General features: G+C 44.6%; 1 protein-coding gene across 4 annotated transcripts in view; it reads right to left on the reverse strand.

Moving 5' to 3' along the window:
* Positions 1-2,745: 2,745 nt before the first annotated feature.
* nkd2b (NKD inhibitor of WNT signaling pathway 2b) overlaps positions 2,746-23,941 on the reverse strand; it is a 40,185-nt gene continuing 18,989 nt past the window's right edge. For 2 of the 4 annotated variants that reach the window (XM_029116041.2, XM_029116043.2), the window contains exons 4-10: positions 10,301-10,361; positions 9,299-9,441; positions 6,802-6,858; positions 5,781-5,876; positions 5,467-5,614; positions 4,729-4,941; positions 2,746-4,465 (exon numbers count right to left, since the gene is read on the reverse strand). In XM_029116041.2, the coding sequence (XP_028971874.2) occupies positions 3,792-4,465; positions 4,729-4,941; positions 5,467-5,614; positions 5,781-5,876; positions 6,802-6,858; positions 9,299-9,441; positions 10,301-10,361 (1,392 nt within the window). In that variant the 3' untranslated portion in view covers positions 2,746-3,791. The remainder of the gene's footprint in view (positions 4,466-4,728; positions 4,942-5,466; positions 5,615-5,780; positions 5,877-6,801; positions 6,859-9,298; positions 9,442-10,300; positions 10,362-23,941) is intronic. The other 2 variants (XM_029116042.2, XM_010884446.5) reach the window with 2 other exon arrangements.

Consider the following 23,941-nt stretch of genomic DNA (forward strand, 5'->3'; position numbering starts at 1 on the left):
TGGTACTGCTTCTCTCGCTGTGAATTGCAATGACCAGTCTGCTCCCCTGACTTTTTCCTTTCAAATGAAGTACACCACTCATTTGCAACACCAAAGGTTCAATATTTACAGTCACCTTTGTGACTTCTGTCACTTGTGGTACTCGTACATCAGCTAAAAGACAGCAAACACTGCATTCTGCGGATGCAATAGATGAATGGCTTACATAGCAAGATGCACAAGAGTCTGAACATACACAATTAAAAGCTGCAGCTCAAACACAGAGGGAACTATACAGGTAAAATGATGTGACAGTTATATTTTGGCTCAATGATGAGACAGCAGACTTGAGAGAGTTTTAATCTAATAAAGAATTTTGTGCAAGACCTTAAAAACTAGAGTTGCTATATAAATGTAGTTTAAAAGAGTCTAATGCTTACAGAATATGCCCTGGTTTCGAGAATGGTATAAAATATTTGAATAATCAAATGCAAGAATTAAACAATCAAGGCCATTAAACATGTGTTGGACAATGTAGAAATGACATTACCATTAAATCACCTTTCTGACAGTGTTGACATAAATCCAGTAAGACACATTTTTTGACATTAACACTGTCTCCTCACATCTGGGGATAGCTGAGACCTACAATTCATAATATATATTTCAATGGTTTTAATTACTGAGAAAATATGTGTTTAGTGAGAAAACATCTGTGTTTAGTACATCATTCTCTCAGTTAAACTTTTATTTCAAATTAAAAATATTTTATTGGCAAGGGAAACACATGTTAACACACACACACACTTTCTCTCTCACTCTTTCTCCCATGACATTATCAATATTCAAGATTCCTCTCATCCTGCCCCATATTCCCTCTCCGTTTCCCAGTGCCTCTATAGAAGCAGACAAGCTCCCACAGATCCATTGTGTTGCAAAGCCTTTCTCATGCAGGTCTTGAATGAAAGCCAGCGTATCGTTGGGCTAAGGATAATCACGTTTTCTTGAGAAAGGCTTAGCAGCTCTAAACGAAGCAGCACGGTGTTTCACCCTCTTGTCTCAAACACTATTATTGTATTACTGGGGAGACACTATTAGAACCATCGAATGAGATGTTGGTTGTGGGTACCAAAGCCCCTGTATGGCATGTATTAGAGCGAGGCAGAGGTTGTAGAGCATAGCACACTTTGCTTGTCGAGTTGGCTACAAAAATGGCAGTGGGGGTGATTTACTTTGGTACTGCTGAAATTTCACAACTACACTTTAAAAATATTTTTTTTTAAAGAACAACTTCCCGATAAATCAAATGTACCTGTCGGAATGTCAAACTCGCTTACCTTTTTGGTTTCGTTCCGCAGGTGCACAACTCTGGCGACTCTTCCTGCCCTTGACGCGAGGCATGGATGTCACCAAATGTCCATCGTCACTGGCGGTTGTTCAACTCTTGTTCGATGGAATTCATAGATTGAATTTAGGAAACAAGTCAGTCATAAGAAGTTGACTGCTTTAACGAAGGGAAGTGGCGAGACTTGAGACCTTGTGCGTGATTGTCAGCCTCCAGGCAGCGTAGTTAGGCTGGAAATTGCCAGTTGTCAGTGTTGGAGGAGGTTCTCTCAACTACACAAAGTGAATATATTTGCATTTAGCCAACCCTCCCCTCGCCTTTCATAGCTGCCATTGTTTGTCACAGCCGGGGTTCTTAGTTGGCTCCTGCACAAATCCTTGATGGCCAGTGCTCAATGCGCAACCGAGTTGCGCTACTTGTAATTACTATGTCATGTAGCTTGTGTCGTGCTATGAAACACAAAATTAGGACTCCAATATAGACTACAGCTGTTGATTTCTGGAGTCTGAATACAGAATACAGAAAGAATACCCAACCCTAATAAAATGTGTAAACTAATATTTACGTTTTATGTAATTAATGGCAACTGTATGGATTCATTAACTTGCAAATATGTGAAATACACTGAAAATAATATTGGGACATTTGTAGGGTGTACATTTTGGCACTTTTTTCAACTGTCCAATTTGGATAATTTTTATGTATTTAAAGATACAATATATTATATACATATACATTTACACAGAATTAATCTATAAGGTGTTGCCGATATTAACCAAGGAAATAAGCCTTGTTGTCTTTGAGTAAAACAAACTAATATTTTGGGATGTGAATTATGACAGCTCCAATGATAGCTGTATGAGGCATTTTTATAAGTAATATTTTCAATCAATGGCTGAATAATAATACTTTTGAAATGGATGTTAAAAATTCCAGATTGCTCGAATCAATTCGATTCATGCTTTCTGTTGGTAGAAAACGTCACTAGTGTTGCTGAATGTTGATGTTTATTCACGTAGTAGGATACAATGATAAAATATAATGATAAAACTTGTAACCAGTTTTTGACTCCACTCCCGGCGCTCAGAGCAACAGGTGCCATCTGGTGGCCTCGTCCAACACCTGAACATTGCATTTTGCTATACTGCGCTTTCTAACCACGTGGTGGCAGTAGTAGACACAAAACGGTAGGACTAGCACGAACCCCAACCTGGTTGGAAAAACAGGACTAGGAAACAGGCTTTTATGAATGAACTATGTAATGTTTATTAAAATATAAAATACAAAGACATTTATGCATTCTTATAACGCGTGATGAAATAATATGAATATACACACAGTATAAGTATACAGTAAAATATGTTAACATATATAAATTTTATACACACACACACATATATATATATATATATATATATATATGTATATATATAGGGAGATATTGCATTAAAACTGGCAGTGGTGATTTCGTATCCTCTAAGATGGAAGCCCTTGAGTCCGTCAGCAGGGTTCTGCCTCCACAGAGAAAGTAATAGAAGAAGCCTTTTGCGCAGGGCTGCCCATTTCCAGGTCCTGAAGTCTAAAACACTTCTGGTTTTCATCATCTCCTTCTAGGCAGGGACTGATTCCAACCTAGGAGTTAAATTAACTACTAGGTAAAAACAAGAATCAGAAGTGTGTTGGTCCACTAGAATGGAATTGGCCAGCTCTGCTTTGAGGAAAAGTTAACACCTGAGATCCATGGTTTGGAGGAAAGCTCTGAGACACACAAAACATAAAACACAAAACAACATACTCTCTCTGACTGGCATATGGATTGTGTCCCAAATGTCACACATTTCCTTAAAACACAGACAGTTCTTATTAATTCTGGGGAAAAAGCAAATCTATGACATTATACCAATTGTCCCTTTTGATGACCTCTGGCCTTAGTACACCAAGTTCAATACTGAAGCCTACAATCCTAGATTTAAACAGGCACGGCTGTTCTATGTGATATATTCCTATGATCTAGTATCCCTTTCTGAAATTGAATGTGTTATAAGTAAAAATTAGCTTAGTTCAGGAGGACATTTCCGATCCAGGATGGTGAATCATATTGTGTGAATCGATTGAGATTCCGAACTGGGCCATACGAAACGTCTGAGAAAAACCCAATCGCATGTCCTCAGCAACCCTCTACAATCCAACACCCACGAGCACGCCTGGCATAAAGTGGAGCAGTGTTCAGATTGCAGGCCGTGTCTGAATGGCACTCTGATCCCTACGATGCCCTAGATTTACCCAGAATGCACGGGCTCTGGGCCAAACTAGGGAGCTAATAACCAGGGTGCCACTGCATACTCGACAGCCCTGGACAGAAACTAAAACGTTGTGAAGTCCTTCTGCAGACGAACGGGTGTGGCTCTGTCAGTCCTCCGGGGGTCCCTCAGTCTCCAACCGGGGTCAGACTGCGGCCGTGCGGCGGTCATGTCTGGTGGTAGTGGTGGTAGTGGTGGTGATGGTGGTGCTCGTGGTGATGGTGGTGCTCGTGCCGCTGAACCAGGGGCACGACAAAGGACCCGTGGCCGCCGGCCGGGACCGGCCCCTGGTCCCTCTCCCTGTCCAGAGCATGGGGCGGAGGGGTAGCCTGGTGCTGGTGCTGGGCGTGAGAGTGGGGGGACAGGGGTGTTTTGGGGGCGGACGGGCCCTGACTCTCCCTGGCTTTGGCCCTGAGCCGTCTGCTGTGGCTGTGCTGCAGAGGGTGGTGGCTGGCGGACGGGTGGGTGTGGTGAGGGAGGTGATACACGTCCTGGGCCCCGTAGCCTCCGGATGACGGGTTCCCCGTGTGTAGCATGGACTGGGGAGGCGGGTGAGGCGGGTGAGGCGGGTAGTGCCCAGCATTGCATTTACTGGACTTGGCCTTTTCGTTCCCCCCGCCGGTCCATCCGCCCCCTTTAGATGCTCCCTTTGGGGACTTGTAGAGGTGCGAGGGGCCTCGACCCCGAGCTTCCAGGGGGCTGTAATTCTCTCCGATGACCTGCGAGCGGCGCTGGTGGGTGGTGGCGGCGGCATGGGCCTCGGGCTCCTGGGAACGGGAGCGGTTCTGGGACTGGGAACTCCGTCCCGGGGTCTCCTGGGAGGGTGTGGGATGGGAGGACCCTGGGAGAGGGGCGAAAGGCATGTGATATCGACCGTCGTCCACTACCTGGGCCCATATTCATCTGGTCAAAAGTCGTAAGTCAAAGTTCACAGGTCACAGTCAAAGTTCAGAGGGGAAATTTGCGATGTACAAATAATAATAATAATAATAATAAATTGCGTAAAAGGCTACATTCAGTCACTGAAAACTAGCCTTTTGGGTACTAACTAATTCAGGTCGTAATAATAATAAAATGTTAGTGGGCATGGTGAGAGGTACCAACCTTCAAATCTGGATGTGTAGTTCTCTATACCAGCCAGGTCCAGGTAGTGGTTTCTCCTCTCTGTGTTTTCGTCCACACAGTAATGCTGTCCCTCAGTCGGGGAGGGCTCCCCCCCGCTTGGCCCAGAGGGACCGGACCTGACGTGAGCGGACAGCCGTCTGTCTACTGGCCTACCCTCCTCTTGGGGACAGCGTTCCCTGGACTCACGGTCTGCTGACAGACACGGGAGTGCTGTTAGGCTGCTATCCACTAGGGGCACCCTTGAGCAGTATGGGTAGACTAGGGTTGTACTTGGATTGGGTATATAATAATTTAGATTAGTGTTTTCCAATCCTGGTCCTCGGGACCCAAAGGAGTGCACGTTTTTGTTTTTGCCCTAGCACTCACACACCTGTTAAATTAAAGACCTGATGATAGGTTGATTACGTCACTCAAGTGTGTAAGTGGTAGGGCAACATTTAAAACAGGTGTGTGAGTGCTTGGGCAAAAATGTGCACCCCTTTGGGTCCCGAGGAGCAGGATTGGGAAACACTGATGTAGATACACAATATTATACATAGGTAGTATGCTACATATAGTACTGTACATATATAATATTGTACACTGGAAGTACTTCACATATGGTACTGTACATATATAGTATTGTACATATGAAGTACTTCACACATACAGCAGTGTACATACAGTGTTGTTCTACAGTGGCATCGCATTTCTCCTGGGAGTCTCCACGTTTCTCACCTGGTCCAGCTTGGTCCTGGTCTTTCCTGCGAGGGCTGGGCTCTGGTGTGACAATCAGTTTGACCCGTAGGGTCTTACTGTGACATGACGAGTGGTTGACCGACGCATCCACCACCTCATAGATGGTGTGCATTAGACTGGACATGTCCTGAGAGGAGAAACGCCACACCGTTGTAACCTCAGAGGAGCGGCAGGTTTTTGTAACGTCTCATAACACATGGATCAAGGAGGAGGGCATTGCAAGTAAATCCCACAGTCTCTTCCCTCTCCATGCCCAGTTATGGTTCAACCAGTGTTCAACGGTTGGACCTTACCTCTTTGGTAACTTTGCCACTGTTGTCAAAGTCATAGAGAGTGAAGATCCACTCCTGACCATTATCTTCCTCCAATGACACGTCACACTCCAGGTCCTGTCGTCGTTAAAACACAAGTTAACACCAGGGATTAACTACTGAGTTACCACTGTCTTAAAGTAATTTCTAAACCCCTCTGAACCATTCAGGTTCAATCCATTCATACACCTTGAGAGACTGTGGGATACTGGTACTGCCCGTCCCACAGACCTCCAGTCAAAAGCAGTGCACTCTCTAGGGTGCCGTTTTGGACATGATCTATTTTATCCTTGTCACATAGAAACAACAACCAGCAGAGGGCAGCAGTAACATCTAATTAAGTTTTTAACTTTCTCTGTTCCAGACGGTCTGCTTTCCAAAGCAGGAAAATAAACCAGGAAGAGAATCAGATTCAGCAAAAGCACTTTAATTATACACTCACCTAAAGCATTATTAGGAACACCTGTTCAATTTCTCATTAATGCAATTATCTTATCAACCAATCACATGGCAGTTGCTTCAATGCATTTAGGGGTGTGGTCCTGGTCAAGACAATCTCCTGAACTCCAAACTGAATGTCAGAATGGGAAAGAAAGGTGATTTAAGCAATTTGAGTGTGGCATGGTTGTTGGTGCCAGACGGGCCGGTCAGAGTATTTCACAATCTGCCCAGTTACTGGCATTTTCACGAACAACCATTTCTAGGGTTTACAAAGAATGGTGTGAAAAGGGAAAAACATCCAGTATGCGGCAGTCCTGTGGGCGAAAATGCCTTTGTTTATGCTAGAAGTCAGAGGAGAATGGGCCGACTGATTCAAGCTGATAGAAGAGCAACTTTGACTGAAATAACCAATCATTACAACCGAGGTATGCAGCAAAGCATTTGTGAAGCCACAACATGCACAACCTTGAGGTGGATGGGCTACAACAGCAGAAGACCCCACCGGGTACCACTCATCTCCACTACAAATATGAAAAAGAGGCTACAATTTGCACGAGCTCACCAAAATTGGACAGTTGAAGACTGGAAGAATGTTGCCTGGTCTGATGAGTCTCGATTTCTGTTGAGACATTCAGATGGTAGAGTCAGAATTTGGCGTAAACAGAATGAGAACATGGATCCATCATGCCTTGTTACCACTGTGCAGGCTGGTGGTGGTAGTGTAATGGTGTGGGGGATGTTTTCTTGGCACACTTTAGGCCCCTTAGTGCCAATTGGGCATTGTTTAAATGCCACGGCCTACCTGAGCATTGTTTCTGACCATGTCCATCCCTTTATGACCACCATGTACCCATCCTCTGATGGCTACTTCCAGCAGGATAATGCACCATGCCACAAAGCTCGAATCATTTCAAATTGGTTTCTTGAACATGACAATGAGTTCACTATACTGAAATGGCCCCCACAGTCACCAGATCTCAACCCAATAGAGCATCTTTGGGATGTGGTAGAACGGGAGCTTCGTGCCCTGGATGTGCATCCCACAAATCTCCATCAACTGCAAGATGCTATCCTATCAATATGGGCCAACATTTCTAAAGAATGCTTTCAGCACCTTGTTGAATCAATGCCACGTTGAATTAAGGCAGTTCTGAAGGCGAAAGGGGGTCAAACACAGTATTAGTATGGTGTTCCTAATAATCCTTTAGGTGAGTGTATTTACATGTAGTTGGTAATGAAATATAGAGAAAAACAAAGAATGGCGCAGTTGGAAGGAAATTTGAAAAATGAGAGACGGAGAAGAGGGGGAGAGAGAAAGAAGAGGGGGAGACAGATAATAGGGGGAGAAGAGGTTTAGGTGGAGAATAGGGGACGGGGGAAGAGGTGGAGGAGGAGGATCGGGGACGGGGGGAAGAGGTGTAGAAGAGTGGGAGGTGGAAAAAAGGGGGAAGGTGGAGAAGGGAGGAGGAGGTTGAATGCTCTACCAATACTGTACACTCTCGTGTCTTTATTGCCGTTCCAGGAAAAAGACTTCAACCACAATTCTCAGTTACAGCTTTTTGACGGTATTTTGATTCAGAGGTATCTGGTTACATAAAAGTAATTGGAAAAATAAACGCTCAGAGCGGCAGGCCAACAAAGAGGCATAGAGGGAGAGAGAGTTAGATGACGCACAGATGGAGAGAGAGAGAGCTAGCTGACACATGGAGAGAGAGAGAGCTAGCTGACACACAGATGGAGAGAGCTAGCTGACACACAGATGGAGAGAGCTAGCTGACACACAAATGGAGAGAGCTAGCTGACACACAAATGGAGAGAGCTAGCTGACACACAGATGGAGAGAGCTAGCTGACACACAAATGGAGAGAGCTAGCTGACATACAGATGGAGAGATCTAGCTGACACACAGATGGAGAGAGCTAGCTGACACACAGATGGAGAGAGCTAGCTGACACAGATGGAGAGAGCTAGCTGACACACAGATGGAGAGAGCTAGCTGACACACAAATGGAGAGAGCTAGCTGACGCACAGATGGAGAGAGTTAGCTGACACATAGATGGAGAGAGCTAAGTGAAATAGATAGAGAGAGAGCTAGAGGACAGAGAGACCAAGGACTAAAGGGAATGAGAGGGAAAAGGAGAGAGAGAAGAGAAAGGTGGAGAGGCAAGGGAGAGACAAAGAAAGAGAATGAGGGAGAAGAGAGTAAGGAAGTAAGAAGAGCAAGAACAAAAGAGAGACAAATAAAGGAGTACTGTCCCAATAATGTCTCTCGTACAATTATTCAAATAAGACAAACGAATAAAAGCAATTCTAAACATTTTGTGAACATGTAAGCTACTGGCTATAAGAATTTACTGTAGACCCTGGTAATGTGAATATACTATAGACCCTGGTCATGTGAATATACTATAGAACCTGGTCATGTGAATATACTATAGACCCTGGTCATGTGAATATACTATAGACCCTGGTCATGTGAATATACTATAGACCCTGGTCATGTGAATATACTACAGACCCTGGATAAGTGAATATACTATAGACCATGGTCATGTGAATATACTATAGAACCGGGTCATGTGAATATACTATAGACCCTGGTCATTTGAATATACTATAGACCCTGGTCATGTGAATATACTATAGACCCTGGTCATGTGAATATACTATAGAACCTGGTCATATGAATATACTAGAGACCCTGGTCATGTGAATATACTAGAGACCCTGGTCATATGAATATACTAGAGACCCTGGTCATGTGAATATACTATAGAACCTGGTCATATGAATATACTAGAGACCCTGGTCATGTGAATATACTAGAGACCCTGGTCATGTGAATATACTATAGAACCTGGTCATGTGAATATACTATAGACCCTGGTCATGTGAATATACTATAGAACCTGGTCATATGAATATACTATAGAACCTGGTCATGTGAATATACTATAGACCCTGGTCATGTGAATATACTATAGACCCTGGTCATATGAATATACTAGAGACCCTGGTACAGTAGACCCTGGTCAATACATTGGCATACTTGTCTTACATGAAGGCTGATGCGTTTCCTCCCCTGCGAGGCTTTTCCAGCGCCTCCTCCTCTTGGCAGTTCTCGATCCGGCTCAGGGTCTGAGTGGAGGTACTGCAGGTAGCGATCACAGCCCTCAGCTGCCTTCTCCGGAGGGAGCACCACTGAAACAAGACAACAGCTTCATCTAGAGTCTTGTTAACTGACGGCAGAATGACATATTGTACAACATGTACTGTACTACAAATAATGCACAAGATATACTGTACTACAAAAACTGTACAACAAATACTGTACAAGATATACTGTACTACAAATACTGTACAACAAATACTGTACAACAAATACTGTACTACAAATACTGTACAACAAATACTGTACTACAAAACTGTACTACCAATACTGTACTACCAATACTGTACGACATATACTTTAATACAAATACTGTACTACCAATACTGTTCTACAAATACTGTACAACAAATACTGTACAACATATACTGTACTACAAATACTGTACGATGAATAATGTACAACATATACTGTATGACAAATACTGTACTACAAATACTGTACAACATATACTGTATAACAAATACTGTACAAAAAATACTGTCTTACAAATACTGCACTACACATACTTTACAACATATTCTGTATGACAAATACTGTACAACAAATAATGTACAACATATACTGTACTACAAATATTGTACAACAAATAACACATAATGTACAACATACTGTACTACAAATGCAGTACAACAAATAACAAACACTGCACTACAAATACTGTAAAACAAATCCACAAAGGAGGATTTAGGAGAATACGGTTGTAATAACTGTCATGCTGATAAAGCTGAATTGAATTGATAAGAATGTTTTAATAAACTCATGGAAATAAACTCAAGTTATTCAGTAATTCTATTCATCTTTTATTATTGTTGATTGTGCCACAGATGACGGCAGATGCTAGTATGCTAATCCTAGTAGTTAAAAACATGGACGTATTATTTGTCTTACCCTCTAGGGGACAGTGATGGTCTAAGAACTGTCCATCCTTCAGCTCTCCATGTGGAAACTCCTAATCAAGGCAAAGAGTGGGAGGAAAAGGGGCGGAAAGATTGAGAAGAAACAGGGAGTTCAAGAAACGGATGAGAAAGGGATGGAGGAGATAGGGAATAGATTGTGAGGAGAGGAAAGAGAGATGGAGATCGGGGAGACAGAGGAAGGAGAGGGAGGAGATAGAGGGAAAAGAGAAGGAGAGAGAGATGAAAGAAAGATGAAAGAAAGACACAGAGACTTAAGTGAATCTACAGCTTTTTGACCAGAGACAAAGAGATAAACAAACGGTTATAGCTGAAACAATATCTAATTGGTGAATGAGAGAAAGATGAGAGAGAGAGAGATGAGAGAGTGAGATGAGAGAGAGAGAGAATGAGAGAATGAGAGAGAGAGATGAGAGAGAGAGAGATGAGAGAGAGAGACAGAGAGAGTGAGAGAGGGAGAGATGATAGATAGACAAAGAGGAGAGAGATGGTGAGAGAGAAAAGTGCAGACTCCTACACAGCCAAACGCTTTGAACATCTGCGCCATTATTTTGTTTAGCTGTCTGGGGCAGGCAGAGTGAGGGAGAGGCGCCACTGCCAAGCTTTCATGCTGCCTCCCACTCCCACAAAACTCACGCCTGCATCATTCAAAACAGACGCACGTTCCCTATCATCCTGACCTGTTCCAGGAGACAGGCTGAGTCCAAAATACCACCCCATTATACATTTAGGGCACTGCACAGGTACCTATGAACAGGATGCCATTGTGACACATCTCATATTTGTCTCTGGGACTCACATTGGAATGGTTTGATAGGATGCTATGAGTGGTCGGGGGGAGGTTGCTCAATTCATATCTTTCTAGTTGGGGTTGTACTACATTGTTATTTAAGAACCAAATGCGACGAGGAGTCATGTCAGCTTGTGATCTGTAATCGTTTCCAGGCAATCAATATATTTGTTACTGACGGATGCGAAGGAGAAAAAAAATTTTTTGGAGCGTTTTTCTAAATGAGTGTTTACCCTAAATTGTAGATAAAATGCTGGATGGAAAATTTCAGCTGGATATGATGAGCCTGATTAAAGACCAAAACCATGCAAAACTGGATGGTGTGTGTGAGTCTGTGTCAAGAAAGTAGTCAATGGACACATTTTCACATTTTCACTTACACACAGAGACACACACAGCTTATGAATTACAAAAGCACAGTTAGGAAAGAAATACAACTTAAGAACTATTATAACAATTCAAATGCATGACCTTTGAACCCCACCAACTCTACCACAACACAAACTCTTTGAAATCCAACCTTAGTAGATGAAACTTCCAACCAACTCTGGAACTCCAGAACCGCAACAAATAAAGCGGCCCAGATGCCAGAGAAGGAAAAAATAACTCTATGTACCTTTGAAAAGAAAGAAACTTTTCTCAACTCAACAGGAATCTGAGGCACAGCTGCATGCGTTTAGGTGCAGGAGCGTAAGCCCCTCTCTCCTCCCTCCATCTCTCCCTCTCTCTCTCCCCCTCCCTCCCGCCCTCCTTCCCTCCTGTCTGCCCACAGTTACAGCAGTGTCGGGGTCATGGTGATGCTATCCACTAATCTCTGACTTGGTGATTACTGCCTAGTTCAGATAGATGAAACCCTAGTCTATAATCTGGCCTTGACCTCTGACCCTTAGCCCTATGGGATGAACCTGGGAGAAACTGCATATTACCTACCACAGATGGGGAGAGGGAGGGGGAGAGGGAGGGGGAGAGGGAGGGGGAGAGGGAGTCTTTTCCGAAGTTGTCTCAGAGGACAGCGCCAAACCCCAATAATGCAGACAGACGGTAATTAGGCACAAACTAAATTGGTAAAAACTGTTAGCTTTCGAACCCACCTAAATGAAAGAGATTTTCATGCTGTCCATTAAAGAGTCAAACCTACATAGGTCCTGGTGTTGCAGGGGTGCCGTGCCCTTAACAAAGAGGACACAGCAGCAGAATGTCTGACCGCTGACCCAAATGAAGAAAAACCTTGACCAGGCACACACTCAGGGAGCATGGTCTTGCAACTGAGAGAGGCCACCACAGGCAGACCTGGCGAAATATAGACAAGACCGGCGATGAGGGGGATCAGAGGATGAGGAGGAGAAGGTGAAGAGGAGAGCAGGATAGCCGCAACATAGTGTACAGTCTAGTCCAGGATCACCAGGATAAAGGGATGTGGTGACACCGCCGGCATTAAGTGGTTCCTTTGCGTTGGTGGTTGTGGACTGGGAAACAGGAAGTTCAGTGAGTGAAGGCAGCACACGAATGGGTGCAGCTCACAGCTAATTACCCATGTGGCTGGCAGACTGTGGGCGGAGCCGGCCACCACTGTGGCTGATCGACGGATGGAGATGCCGCGTGTAATGTGTTAGACTTTAAACTGCAACAGGCCGTAGTTCAACTTCAACCGCTCTCTCATTAGCTCGCCAATGGATGGAGGGATGGAGGGGGAGAGGGAGGCGTGTTGGAGGGAGGGAGTCATTTCCCCCCCGGCAGACTCCAGGCCATATCACAGACTTCACATGTGTGTTCCCTTTCCACGGGGTCTGAACATTCTGTGCTAGAGGTAGGATTTTCCAAGTTGTCGTCCGTTCTCAAATAAAAGACAATGTTGTTTATCTCATGCCCTGAAAACAGCAGGTGTAGACCTTACCCTTCAATGCTTACATTCAAACCCCCATCTCAAAAATGCCTCATTTCAGAATAAGAGCATTTAGAAAACCTGCTTTAGAATTTGACAAAGCCCTGTCATCCACGTTCCGTGTTGAGGTATGCAACCTGTACTACATTCTAATCCCAGGTGAGCCAAGTTGAGATGAACTGATCTGTCAGCTCTTTGATGTTTCTCACTCTGGCCCAGTTTGGCTGTGAACTCAGCTTTTACCGTTTATGAAAGCCCCAGGGCCTGGGATAGGGTAAACTAACCAAAGGGATGCTTTGATAAACACTCCTACACACATATACACATACATACACATACACACCCACACAAACACACACACACCTGTACACATACATTCCCCCACATACACACACACATACACACATGTACATATACACCCCCCCCACACACACATGTACATATACCCCCATCCCCCATACACACACAAACACACACACATGTGCCTCCATCAGACATCACCCAGGCTCTATACTGCTCTCCTTCCCATTCCCATTCTGCACCCCGCACCCCCACAACCACCTCACCCCAAAATACCTCGCCCTTTCCCAACTCAAACGAAAATATATGAGTTGTAGTAAAATCGCTGGATGGAAAACCCCAACCCTAACCTGCATGAGAGTTCATACATGCCAGTTATTTTGGTTAAAGTTACGGTTAGGGTTAGAGTTAGGGTTAAGGTTAGGTTTAATGGTAGGGTTAAGGTTAGGTTTAATGGTAGGGTTAAGGTTAGGTTTAATAGTAGGGTTAAGGTTAGATTTAATGGTAGGGTTAAGGTTAGGTTTAATGGTAGGGTTAAGGTTAGGTTTAATGGTAGGGTTAAGGTTAGGTTTAATGGTAGGATTAAGGTTAGGTTTAATGGTAGGGTTAAGGTTAGGTTTAATGGTAGGGTTAAGGTTAGGTTTAATGGTAGGGTTAAGGTTAGGGAACAGATTTTTTCTAGTCCCCACAAGGATTTAAGTATAAGACTGTGTATGTTTTTCTGTGTGGGTGTCTCTGTGTGTGTGTGTGTTACAAGCATGTGTGAGGAATTATAGAAAACAGGACCAGATCAGTTCCTGGAATCTGCCCTTTAAATTTCAAACTGTGCAACAGTAAAGATTTTTGGTTGAATGCATTCAGAAGAGCTGAATCTTAGATTTGAGGTGGACAATTACTAAATTAGTGAACACAATTAGGTTTACATTCTATATCAATGTTGCTTAAAACCGATCTGAGTTGCATCCAAAATTATACACAGTGCTTGACTTTTGATCCAGAATCGAATCACAGCATTGCACTAGGAATGGAATAAAACATCTTTAGAAAAGCAGCTCTGAACAGCAACTGAGCACCGACACAAAATGGCTGTTCTCCAGAGTCCAGGACACACACGGTTCCTAGAAAAACACCATCACCTGCAACCGACACTCAAGCAGGCGCCACAGGAAGGTCACGTCCAAATGGCACCTATTCCATCTAAAGTGTTTCAAATTGAGGTGAAAAGCTGTGCGCACTGCATAGGAGTATAGGACGCAACTTGGGACATGGCCTGAAGAGCTTGGTGAGCAGCAGGGTCACATGATTCCCGCTCCCGGTAACCAAGCAGGGAGAAGGAACATCAGTTCTGCTCAGATGGTAAACCGGTCCTCCTGTGCGAAGACGGAGGAACACCAACATGATGAAAGGAATACCAATGTACACAACGCCACTGCTCTTTAGGGGTTTGAATCCGGAGGGGGAGGGGGATGGATAAACAGAAAGACAGCGTGAAAAGAAGAAAGAGCTAAAGAGAGAAGGCGGTGTGCTTGTTGTGTTGGGAGGGGGGAATTGCGAAACAAACGTTTTTAATTTCAGAAGAAACCTGGCCTTGGCTCAAAACCAGATGTACATTTCATCGCTTGGGGAGAAAGGGAAGAGGAGAAAGAATGGAAAAGAGGTGGAGAAACAGGGGGGAAAAAAGCGCTGAACAGAAAGGGTGGTGGGCTGGTAGTTGAAAGAAACATAATGAAGAAGGAAATACAGAAGAGTGGAGTGTTGGGCCGAAGATGGACAATTTATGTGTGCGTGTTTCTAACCTAACTACCGTAAATTATGGGGACAGAAATGTCCCCGAGCTGTGGGTAAAGAATTTTTAAGGACAGTCAACTTGGGTGTCCTAATTTAAACAGCTAAGTAGAAGTGTGTGTGTGTGTGTGTGTGATGTGAAGTCCTGGTCCCCACTAGTGAAAAGGCAGTTTCATGCTTAGGAGTTAGAAGGGTAAAAGTTGCAATTCTACTTAAAATCAGGGGCTGTTTTAGGTTTAGGGATTAGGAACAAGGTCTCCGGTCAGCCGTGTGGGTTACGTTGAAGGTACATTATTTAGGGTAAGGTTGGGGGACAGGGGAAAAGGGTGGCCACAAGGGTGTATGTATCAATAGGTGTGTGTGTGTGTGTGTGAATGTGTGTGTGTGTGAATGATTGCGCGTGTGTGTGAATGACTGTGTGTGTGTGTGTGTGTGTGTGTGTGTGTGTGAATGACTGTGTGTGTGTGGGTGTGTGAATGACTGCGTGTGTGTTTCTGTCTGTCTGGAAGTGTGGAGGGATGACAAGCCTTCTATTTCCAACTGACTGATTTGTTCTGATCTTGTAGCCAAGATGGAGCAGACAGAATCCAAGTCTGGATGATTATAGCTCCCAGAGCCAACAGGCTAGATTGGCCACGGCCTGTTGAATGATACAGTAATAATGGCTTTAACCCTTTGACCACTGTATAGGGTCTTCCGCTACACTGTTATCAGTGCGTCTTAAGAAGCTGATTAGAAAGCTGGTGACAGATTACTGGGTGGTCTTCTAGCGATAGAGATCTCTGTTTCTTATATACCCAGCAGGACATACTCAGAGAGAAAGAGAGCAGAGATTAGTCTGATAGAGAGCCAAGGAGAGGCCAGGCAGAGTCCAGGAGATGTTCTCCCCAGATTGAGAACAAGGGGCTGTGGTTTGACAGGAACTTCAAACAGGCCAGTTGTTCAAACAACTATACTACACAGAAATAAATGTTGAAACGCATGCAATGCGCACGCTAAAATCACCTTCTGCATCTAGGTGACGGGTGCAAATTCCTTCCATTACCACACCACGCAATAGAACGTTTAACATGGCCACTAGGGGCAGTTTGGCTTTATATTGCTAGAGAACAGTGGCTGGGGATGGTGATCGGGTGACAAGGCCACCGACTAAGACCCCATCCTTAACCATACGGAAATGTTACCAAACCTCCACCATATTTGTTGACCCCTAACCTTAACCTTAACCACACTGGAGTATTACCAAACCATTACCCTCAATCACTGTTTGTAGCGCAATGCTTTTCCCTGCATACATAACTGGGGCGTTGACGCCACCAAGGCAAACTTGACAGTACATTCAATAAAGTGCAGTGTAAACTGTGGGCAAGCAGAAGATGATTTTAGCGGGTGTGTTGCACACAGTTCAACGTTTATTTCTGCGTGGTGTAGATACGTCATATGAGCGACTGGGTTGCTTCAAAAGGCCTGGCTGGGGCTGTTCTGACACATACAGATGTCCTCTGTCTTTCCCTGTCAATTTCCCTTCTGTGTCTTCTCACAGCTGTTGTTTAGTCATGAGTTAACAAGCTTCTCCCCCTAGTCAAGGTGAAATCAGGTCTTACCAACAGAGGGGATCTGCCTGTTGTTTGAGCAACCCCCCCCCCCACACACACACACACACAAGGATTGATTTTCATTTTGTTTGCAATAGAACAAGAAGTAACTGTCATCACATGGATTACCAAATAAATCTGAAGAATATTGAAAAAGACTGCGGTTTCTGGTAACTGTTTTCAGGATGAAACCGATTTGAAGATAACGTGAGCTATAATTTATATAACACACAACATTCCATAAATGTTTGAGTTATTTGACACAACAAATTAAAAGCAAATTTTATATTTCAAATTGTGTTATTGAATGTATTCATTTTGACAGTCAATAACACCCAAACAGTATATAGCTACAGTAAACAAACAATGAGCTACATTTCTTAAATTAGCCATGAAAAGTATCATTCAAGCTAAGATGTAGCTAAGCCATCCAGTCAAACTTCCTATTGAACATATGTAAACAGGGAGGCTTATAACCAGCGCATTTCACATAAAGTTGAATGCGCTGGATAAAAAGCTAGTTAACTAGCTGCTGTTGCTAACTAGCCACCTGCAAGCTATCCGTAACGATCCGTAAAACATTTTGGGACATACGTTCAATGGATTAATGTTAGTGTTAATTCTACATAGACATTATTGTGTTTGTCTTTTTCTAGCAATGTTACACAGATCACGGATGACAGGGATCTATCAATATCTCCTTCCTCTCTTTCAGTGTTATCCCCCACAGTAATATAAAGGACATTTAGTTTGCAGTGTAATTCCAATGGTTCCCAGGATCCTGCTGTCACGTGTTACATGATATTATGTTGGCGAGCCTTTTGAATGACCAACACCAGGCCCTGAGTAACACTCATTTGTGGGGTGACTTTTAAAATGTGAATAGAAGTGGCGACGTGGGTATGTCTGACTGTTTCAATCAAGCAGTTAAGTCTGATAACACGCAGAACCATGGTGGGTGCCCAAATAGACCTCTATCGCCTTCATAGGGCCCTGGTGTCTGCAGTGCTCTGGAGGCGCTACGCGGAGAAAAGTGTGCCATTTGGGATGAAACGAGTAAATCTCGCCAGATGGATGACATCCAGCAGCGCCAGACATCAAGACCAGCAGAGCTTTATTTATCCTCCAGCGCAGAACACTAACTTGTTCATTTCACATTTATTTTTTCAGAACGGTTTCGGTCATGTACCGCTAGAGCACAGCGTTCAGACTAAGGGCAAGAACCCAAGATGCAATACACACACACACACACACACACCCTTAACTCACACACAGGCACACACAAAACAGGCTGTCGACCATGAGGGGAGAAAGAAAGGCCGACAGCAAATCAGAGGGGCTGTGTGGGACAGGCAGGATGTTCCTCTGTTTCTGAACTCCATGTGAAATTCTGTACGCTCCCGTTCAGGCCCCCAGCTCTTAAACTCAGCCAATAAGGGACGATCCCGGGCCAACAAAGCTGAGGGGATTTGTTCCACATTCCACAGACACTTTAAAAACGCCCACTTTAAATCCCAAACGGCACACTATTCTTCAGTGCCCTTTCAGAAGACCAGGGGGCCACGAAGCTCTGCTCAAAAGTAGTGCACCATATACAGAATAGACGATAAATTGAGATTTAGCCCACGACCTCAAGATTGAAGCCCAGGATATTGAGGGTCAGGTGGGCCACTGGCTCCTGAGATAGGGAAACCCTATGAGCCCCGGCCCGCCTCCACCAACACTACCAGAGACACATTGCGGCTACACAGTCAAACCAGTGCCAGTCAAAATGTATCACCCGCAAATTATTAATGTAAATGAGGGCATTTAACCGGTCATGCAATAGTCTCTTGTTCCATTACCAATGGGAGTAACTGACACTGCACCAGGCATGTTATCCAATGTAACTTTGAGTTCACACACCTCCCCTCATTGTTCCCCTGAAAACCCTTTCAGCTTGTTAATCCATCTCCCCGGGTTGTCGCGGCGGCTTGTTTTGAAAGTGTGGTGAAGTGTGGGTTTCCCCAACCTCTGCGGAGGTGCCCGGTTTGTCTTTGTCCTCCCTGGGGCGTACGAGTCAACCACCACCGCAGTCCTCATTCAACCGTTTTGTTCGGGGCAGCTTGCGTACTCCCGCCCCGGCTCGGAGGGTAAACCAAAGCAGCGTCACGGTGGCTGGTCCTGCTTTGTGGTTGGAGGAGACGCAGCCACTACACGGCTCCTGTGGAGGACGGGCAACGGTAAAGAATCACCCGGTTTTCGCCGGGCAGGGTGCGTGTGTGTGTGTGTGTGTGTGTGTGGGTGGGGGGGGCCATGCATGTCTCGCATACATGCGCAATGACGAAAAGGAGCGAATAGCAAAAAGGAGGAAAATCCTTGCTGGGTCATCGCGTCACGCTTCACTGATCATTAAAAACGTCCAGACCCATTCTGGTCACGATATTGCAGCATAAGAGCCCTTCCGTACTGGCAGCAGACCAGACTGTTAGTCCAACACTACTGGTGTTACAACACACTTGGACGACTCAATGCTCACCAACAGACCAACATGACTGCCACTGACAGGGCTTTTAGAGACACGGGTTAGGCCCAGGGCCAGACCCTGACCAGTCCTATAGCCCACAGTTAGAACGCTTAGCCCTGAGGGAACATCACACGGGGCCAGGCAGACACACAGGATTACATGAACGGTGAAGTCATTTAGCAGACACTCTAAGTCACTTTCTGTTGTGATCCATCCCTCTCTGTCTCTCACTCTCTCTGTCTCTGTCTCTGTCTTTCTCTGTCTGTCTGTCTCTCTGTCTCTGTCTCTGTCTCTGTCTCTCACTCTCTGTCTCTCTGTCTCTCTGTCTCTCTCTCTGTCTCTCTCGCTCTCTCACTCTCTCTCTGTCTCTCTCGCTCTCTCTCTGTCTCTCTGTCTCTCTCTCTCTGTCTGTCTCTCTCTCTGTCTCTCTGTCTCTCTCTCTCTCTGTCTCTCTCTGTCTCTGTCTCTCTCTCTCTCCCGCTCTAGTGCTAAACTGTTGTCTCTTCTGGTCTACAGGGAGTCAGCCTAGCGTCTGTCAACCAGCCAGCCTGAAAGCTCAGATCCAGAACGTGAAGCATTCTTGACACTGGTAAGAGAACAGGCTTTATTCCAAGCTGTGAAGTTCACCATGGTGGAACTGGAGTGAACAGAGGGTGGCTGTAGGGTCAACTCCCAAATTTTTACTTCCATCCTGGGGATTCCTAAAAATACACCCTTGGGCACGGGAAGTGTAGAAGATTCCAGCCTCCCTCCCAAATTGCATAATATTCCCTAGATAGTGTACGACTTGCCACGTTTGGGACGCAGGACCTATGTAAAGAAAGGCTGGATATGTGAGATGCAGCCGGGCCAACCAACGAGCCTCTGGCACAACTGACTCTACTTTGGTAGCACTTACATGAAACACCAACAGAGAATAAGAGATGGAGAAAGATTAAAGATGAAAGATGAAAATAGACAGCTTAAATGAGGTTGTAGATGTAAAATAGACAGATTAAATGAGGTTGTAGATATAAAATAGACAGATTAAATGAGGTTGTAGATATAAAATAGACAGATTAAATGAGGTTGTAGATGTAAAATGGACAGATGCAATAAGGTGATAGATATAAAATTGACAGATTAAAAGAGGTTGTAGACGTAAAATGTACGGCTAAAATAAGGATATAGATGTAAAACAGACAGATAAAATGAGGTGGTAGATGAAAAAGTGACAGATTAAATGAGGTTATAGATCTTAAACGGACAGACTAAATTAGTTTGTGGATGTAAGGATGGATGGATAAGATGATTTGGCACTATTTCATTATGACGTTGGAGGAAATACGTTTGTGTGAGGAAACCGATTGCTCAATTTTAAATTACAGCCCGCTGTTGAGTATTTCAAAAAGACATATTTGGGGGGTGCTACAGTTATATAGATTGTATAGATTGTTTGGTTTGTATGCTATCTTGCTAGCTTGCTGTTTTAACATGGTTTGATGCTGTTTGAATGACATTTTAATATAGTCAGGGAAAGGGGAATCCGGACTTATTCAAATTCAGGCGCAGATGCACAAAGTGTTCGGCATCCCATAATCAGAACTCTATGATCAGAATATAATGATACATTAATTAATTGATTGACTAATTGATGTAGGTTGGAGGTGTGGCGCAGTAGGGACGTGGCGTTCAGATCAGTTCGTCCATGACCCTACTGTACGTGTTTAAAAACAGCACGTCAAATTCACTTTAGCGTTTTTTAACCTTTCTGTGTACATTGCCTTATGTGAAAACCTGAAACTTCTAAGTCTGGAATTACCCCCCCCCCCCAAAAAAAAAAAACAAGGCAAGAATGTGTTTTCGTGAAAGGCAAAAAAGCCTACAACACAGGAGCACACTGAACACTGGAATTAAAATGAAGAACTGTTCCACGGCGAAGAAAGCAAAAAAAAAAAAAGAGAAGGGAAAGAAAAGCCACACCAGAGACATGAAGTGGGACACACTGACTAACGGAACGTGGCCGTGTGTGGCCTTTGGTGACCTTCCAGGCTGCCTGTGTGTGTCGGAAACACTGTTCTCTGGTGGGACAATCTGGAACATAATTCCTCTGGTGCAGAGGGCAGCTCTCCCCTCTTTTCCTCTCCCTCCAGCACACACACACGCACACGCACACACACACACACACACACCCACACATACGCACTGTTACAGAGGTGTGATTAGTGGACATGTGAGGGAGAACACAGAACACTTAAAAATGGCTGCTTCACTGCTCTGAGCCTTCACCCCAAACAGCAGTGCTCTTCTTCTGACCGGAGACTTTGGCATCACTGATACCCAGTGCTGAGCCCGGACTAATTCTAAGGCAGGACGTTTGTTGCCGAGAGCATTTCCCCACACACCGTGTAGTGTTAGGGTCAAGAGAGGACTGTGGTCAGGAGAGAACGAGGAAGCGTGGAGGCAGAGTCAAGGAGGAAGAAACATTCAATATCCACAGTCTGTAGGGGTTTGATTAAATGACTGGGAGAGGAGTTGGATGCTTCTCGTTACAATGGGGAGAGGAGTTGGTTGGTTCTGATAAAAGGGTTGAGAGGAGTTTGTTGGTTCTGATAACAGGGTTGTGGAGGACTTGGTTCTGATAACAAGGCTGTGAGGACTTGGATGGTTCTGATTACAGATTTGAGAGGAGTTGGTTGTTTCTGATAACAGGGTTGAAGGGGTTGGTTCTGATAACAGGGTTGAGAGGAGTTGGTTGGTTCTGATAACAGGGTTGAAGGGGTTGGTTCTGATAACAGGGTTGAAGGGTTTGGTTCTGATAACAGGGTTTAGAGGAGTTGGTTGGTTCTGATAACAGGGTTGAAAAGGTTGGTTCTGATAACAGGGTTGAGAGGAGTCGGTTGGTTCTGATTACAGAGTTGAGAGTTGGTTGGTTCTGATAAGAGGGTTGAAGTGGTTGGTTCTGATAACAGTGTTGAGAGTTGGTTGGTTCTGTTCATAATGATGAGAGGGGTTGGTTCTGTTCATAGGGTTGAAAGGAGTTGGTTGGTTCTGATAACAGTGTTGAGCGTTGGTTGGTTCTGTTTATAGTGTTGAGAGGGGTTGGTTCTGACAATATAATTAAGGGTGGTTGGGTCTGATTTAAACTATTTTTGTTTCCATAGAATTACAGATAAGAAAATGTTGATGTGTCACGGTGACACCATAACATTGCTATCACAAACTGTCATATGCACACGCACACACATCCACACACCCACACACACCCACACACACCCAGTGTGGGAGGGGTGGGGCTTAAAAACTCAGATGTTGTGATACACAGGCATTCTTCAGGAGATAGGATCTTCCAGGCACATAACAACATGAAGGTCTGGGTGCTGCTGTGTGTGTGTGTGTGTGTGTGTGTGCATGCGTGTGTGTGTGTGTGTGTGTGTGTGTGTGTGTGCATGCATGTGTGTGTGTGTGTGTGTGTGTGTGCATGCGTGTGTGGGTCCTATTGAGCGCTGCTGCCCCAGCAGACTTAGGCTTAGTGGGTCAACATGGAGTCAAGCTACAGTCCGCATTCAGACCCAGAGTTCACACAGCAATCTGTCACCTGTGCATGCGGATACACCTGTGCATGCTGATGCACCTATGCATGCTGATACTCCTGTAAATACTGATACACCTGTGCATGCTGATGCACCTATGCATGCTGATACTCCTGTAAATGCTGATACACCTGTGCATGCTGATGCACCTATGCATGCTGATAAGACGCTAACAGGGATATTGCAGCCATTGTGTTTGATGTGTCTTGTGTACACTCCTCGTGTCCGTGAATGTCAGGAAGGAGCATTCTCCTAACACTGAGTAACTGCCCAGGCTCTCTATTCTATCTAGGGGACTTCAAGCAACAGGCCAGTGGTCTCTACAGAAAAGCACCCTGTTCCCTTATTGTAGTGCACCATTTGTGCAGTACATATGCATTAGGGACACGCACATTGGCAGCCAGATATTGGCCTTCCCTCCATCTCTGAATGGGCCACAGTAACGGCGGCCGGGCCCGGCGTCCATCTCAATGAGACCCGCTGTTTATTTGAAACGAGCCATTTGGTCAACACGTAACAGGACACACAGGCTCAGGTCGGCTTTTGAAGTGGACGGGCGGAGCGGGGTGGGGCACGGGTGTTGGGGGGAGGAGGGGGGGGGGTGTAGGGGCAAGGGGGGGGTGGATTGAGGGGCGGGGCCTTCAGAGGAAACGGGAACAGTGGTCTCTTTCAGCACTTTTCGGACCCCTCCCGCACCCTCCCTTTCTCCTGAGAGCCGCCAAACACAAAAGGCAAAAGGTTCGATATGCAGTTGACGTAAGAATATGTGAGAACCACTGGATGTCACGGCCCTGTTTGGTCAGGCACATCAGAGTGATGCTTGGACACACTGGACATAACGGCCTGAAGCCTATGGATTCAAACTGAGCTCAAATGATTTGACCGTGAGAAAAGAAAAACTGAACTGAAATATTTTTTTTAAATAAAAATAAAAGTGAGGTTAACAAAAAATATTCAATTGTGGTAAAAAAAATGAATTGAATCGTATGAAAAAAATGTATTCAAACGTTTTCACAGATTTCTTCCCACCTTGATTCAAATATTATTTTCTCAAAACCAAGTTTTGAGCCTATATTGGTATGGTGGCAGAGCTTTATCTGGGCATTGAATTATCGATATTAGCCTTTCCATGCATTGCTTTCCCAATCTGAAGAGAGAAGTTTAACACTTGTATAAGCTAGGCTA

Source organism: Esox lucius, chromosome 20 (assembly GCF_011004845.1).
Source record: "Esox lucius isolate fEsoLuc1 chromosome 20, fEsoLuc1.pri, whole genome shotgun sequence".
In the NCBI taxonomy this organism is placed as follows: domain Eukaryota; kingdom Metazoa; phylum Chordata; class Actinopteri; order Esociformes; family Esocidae; genus Esox; species Esox lucius.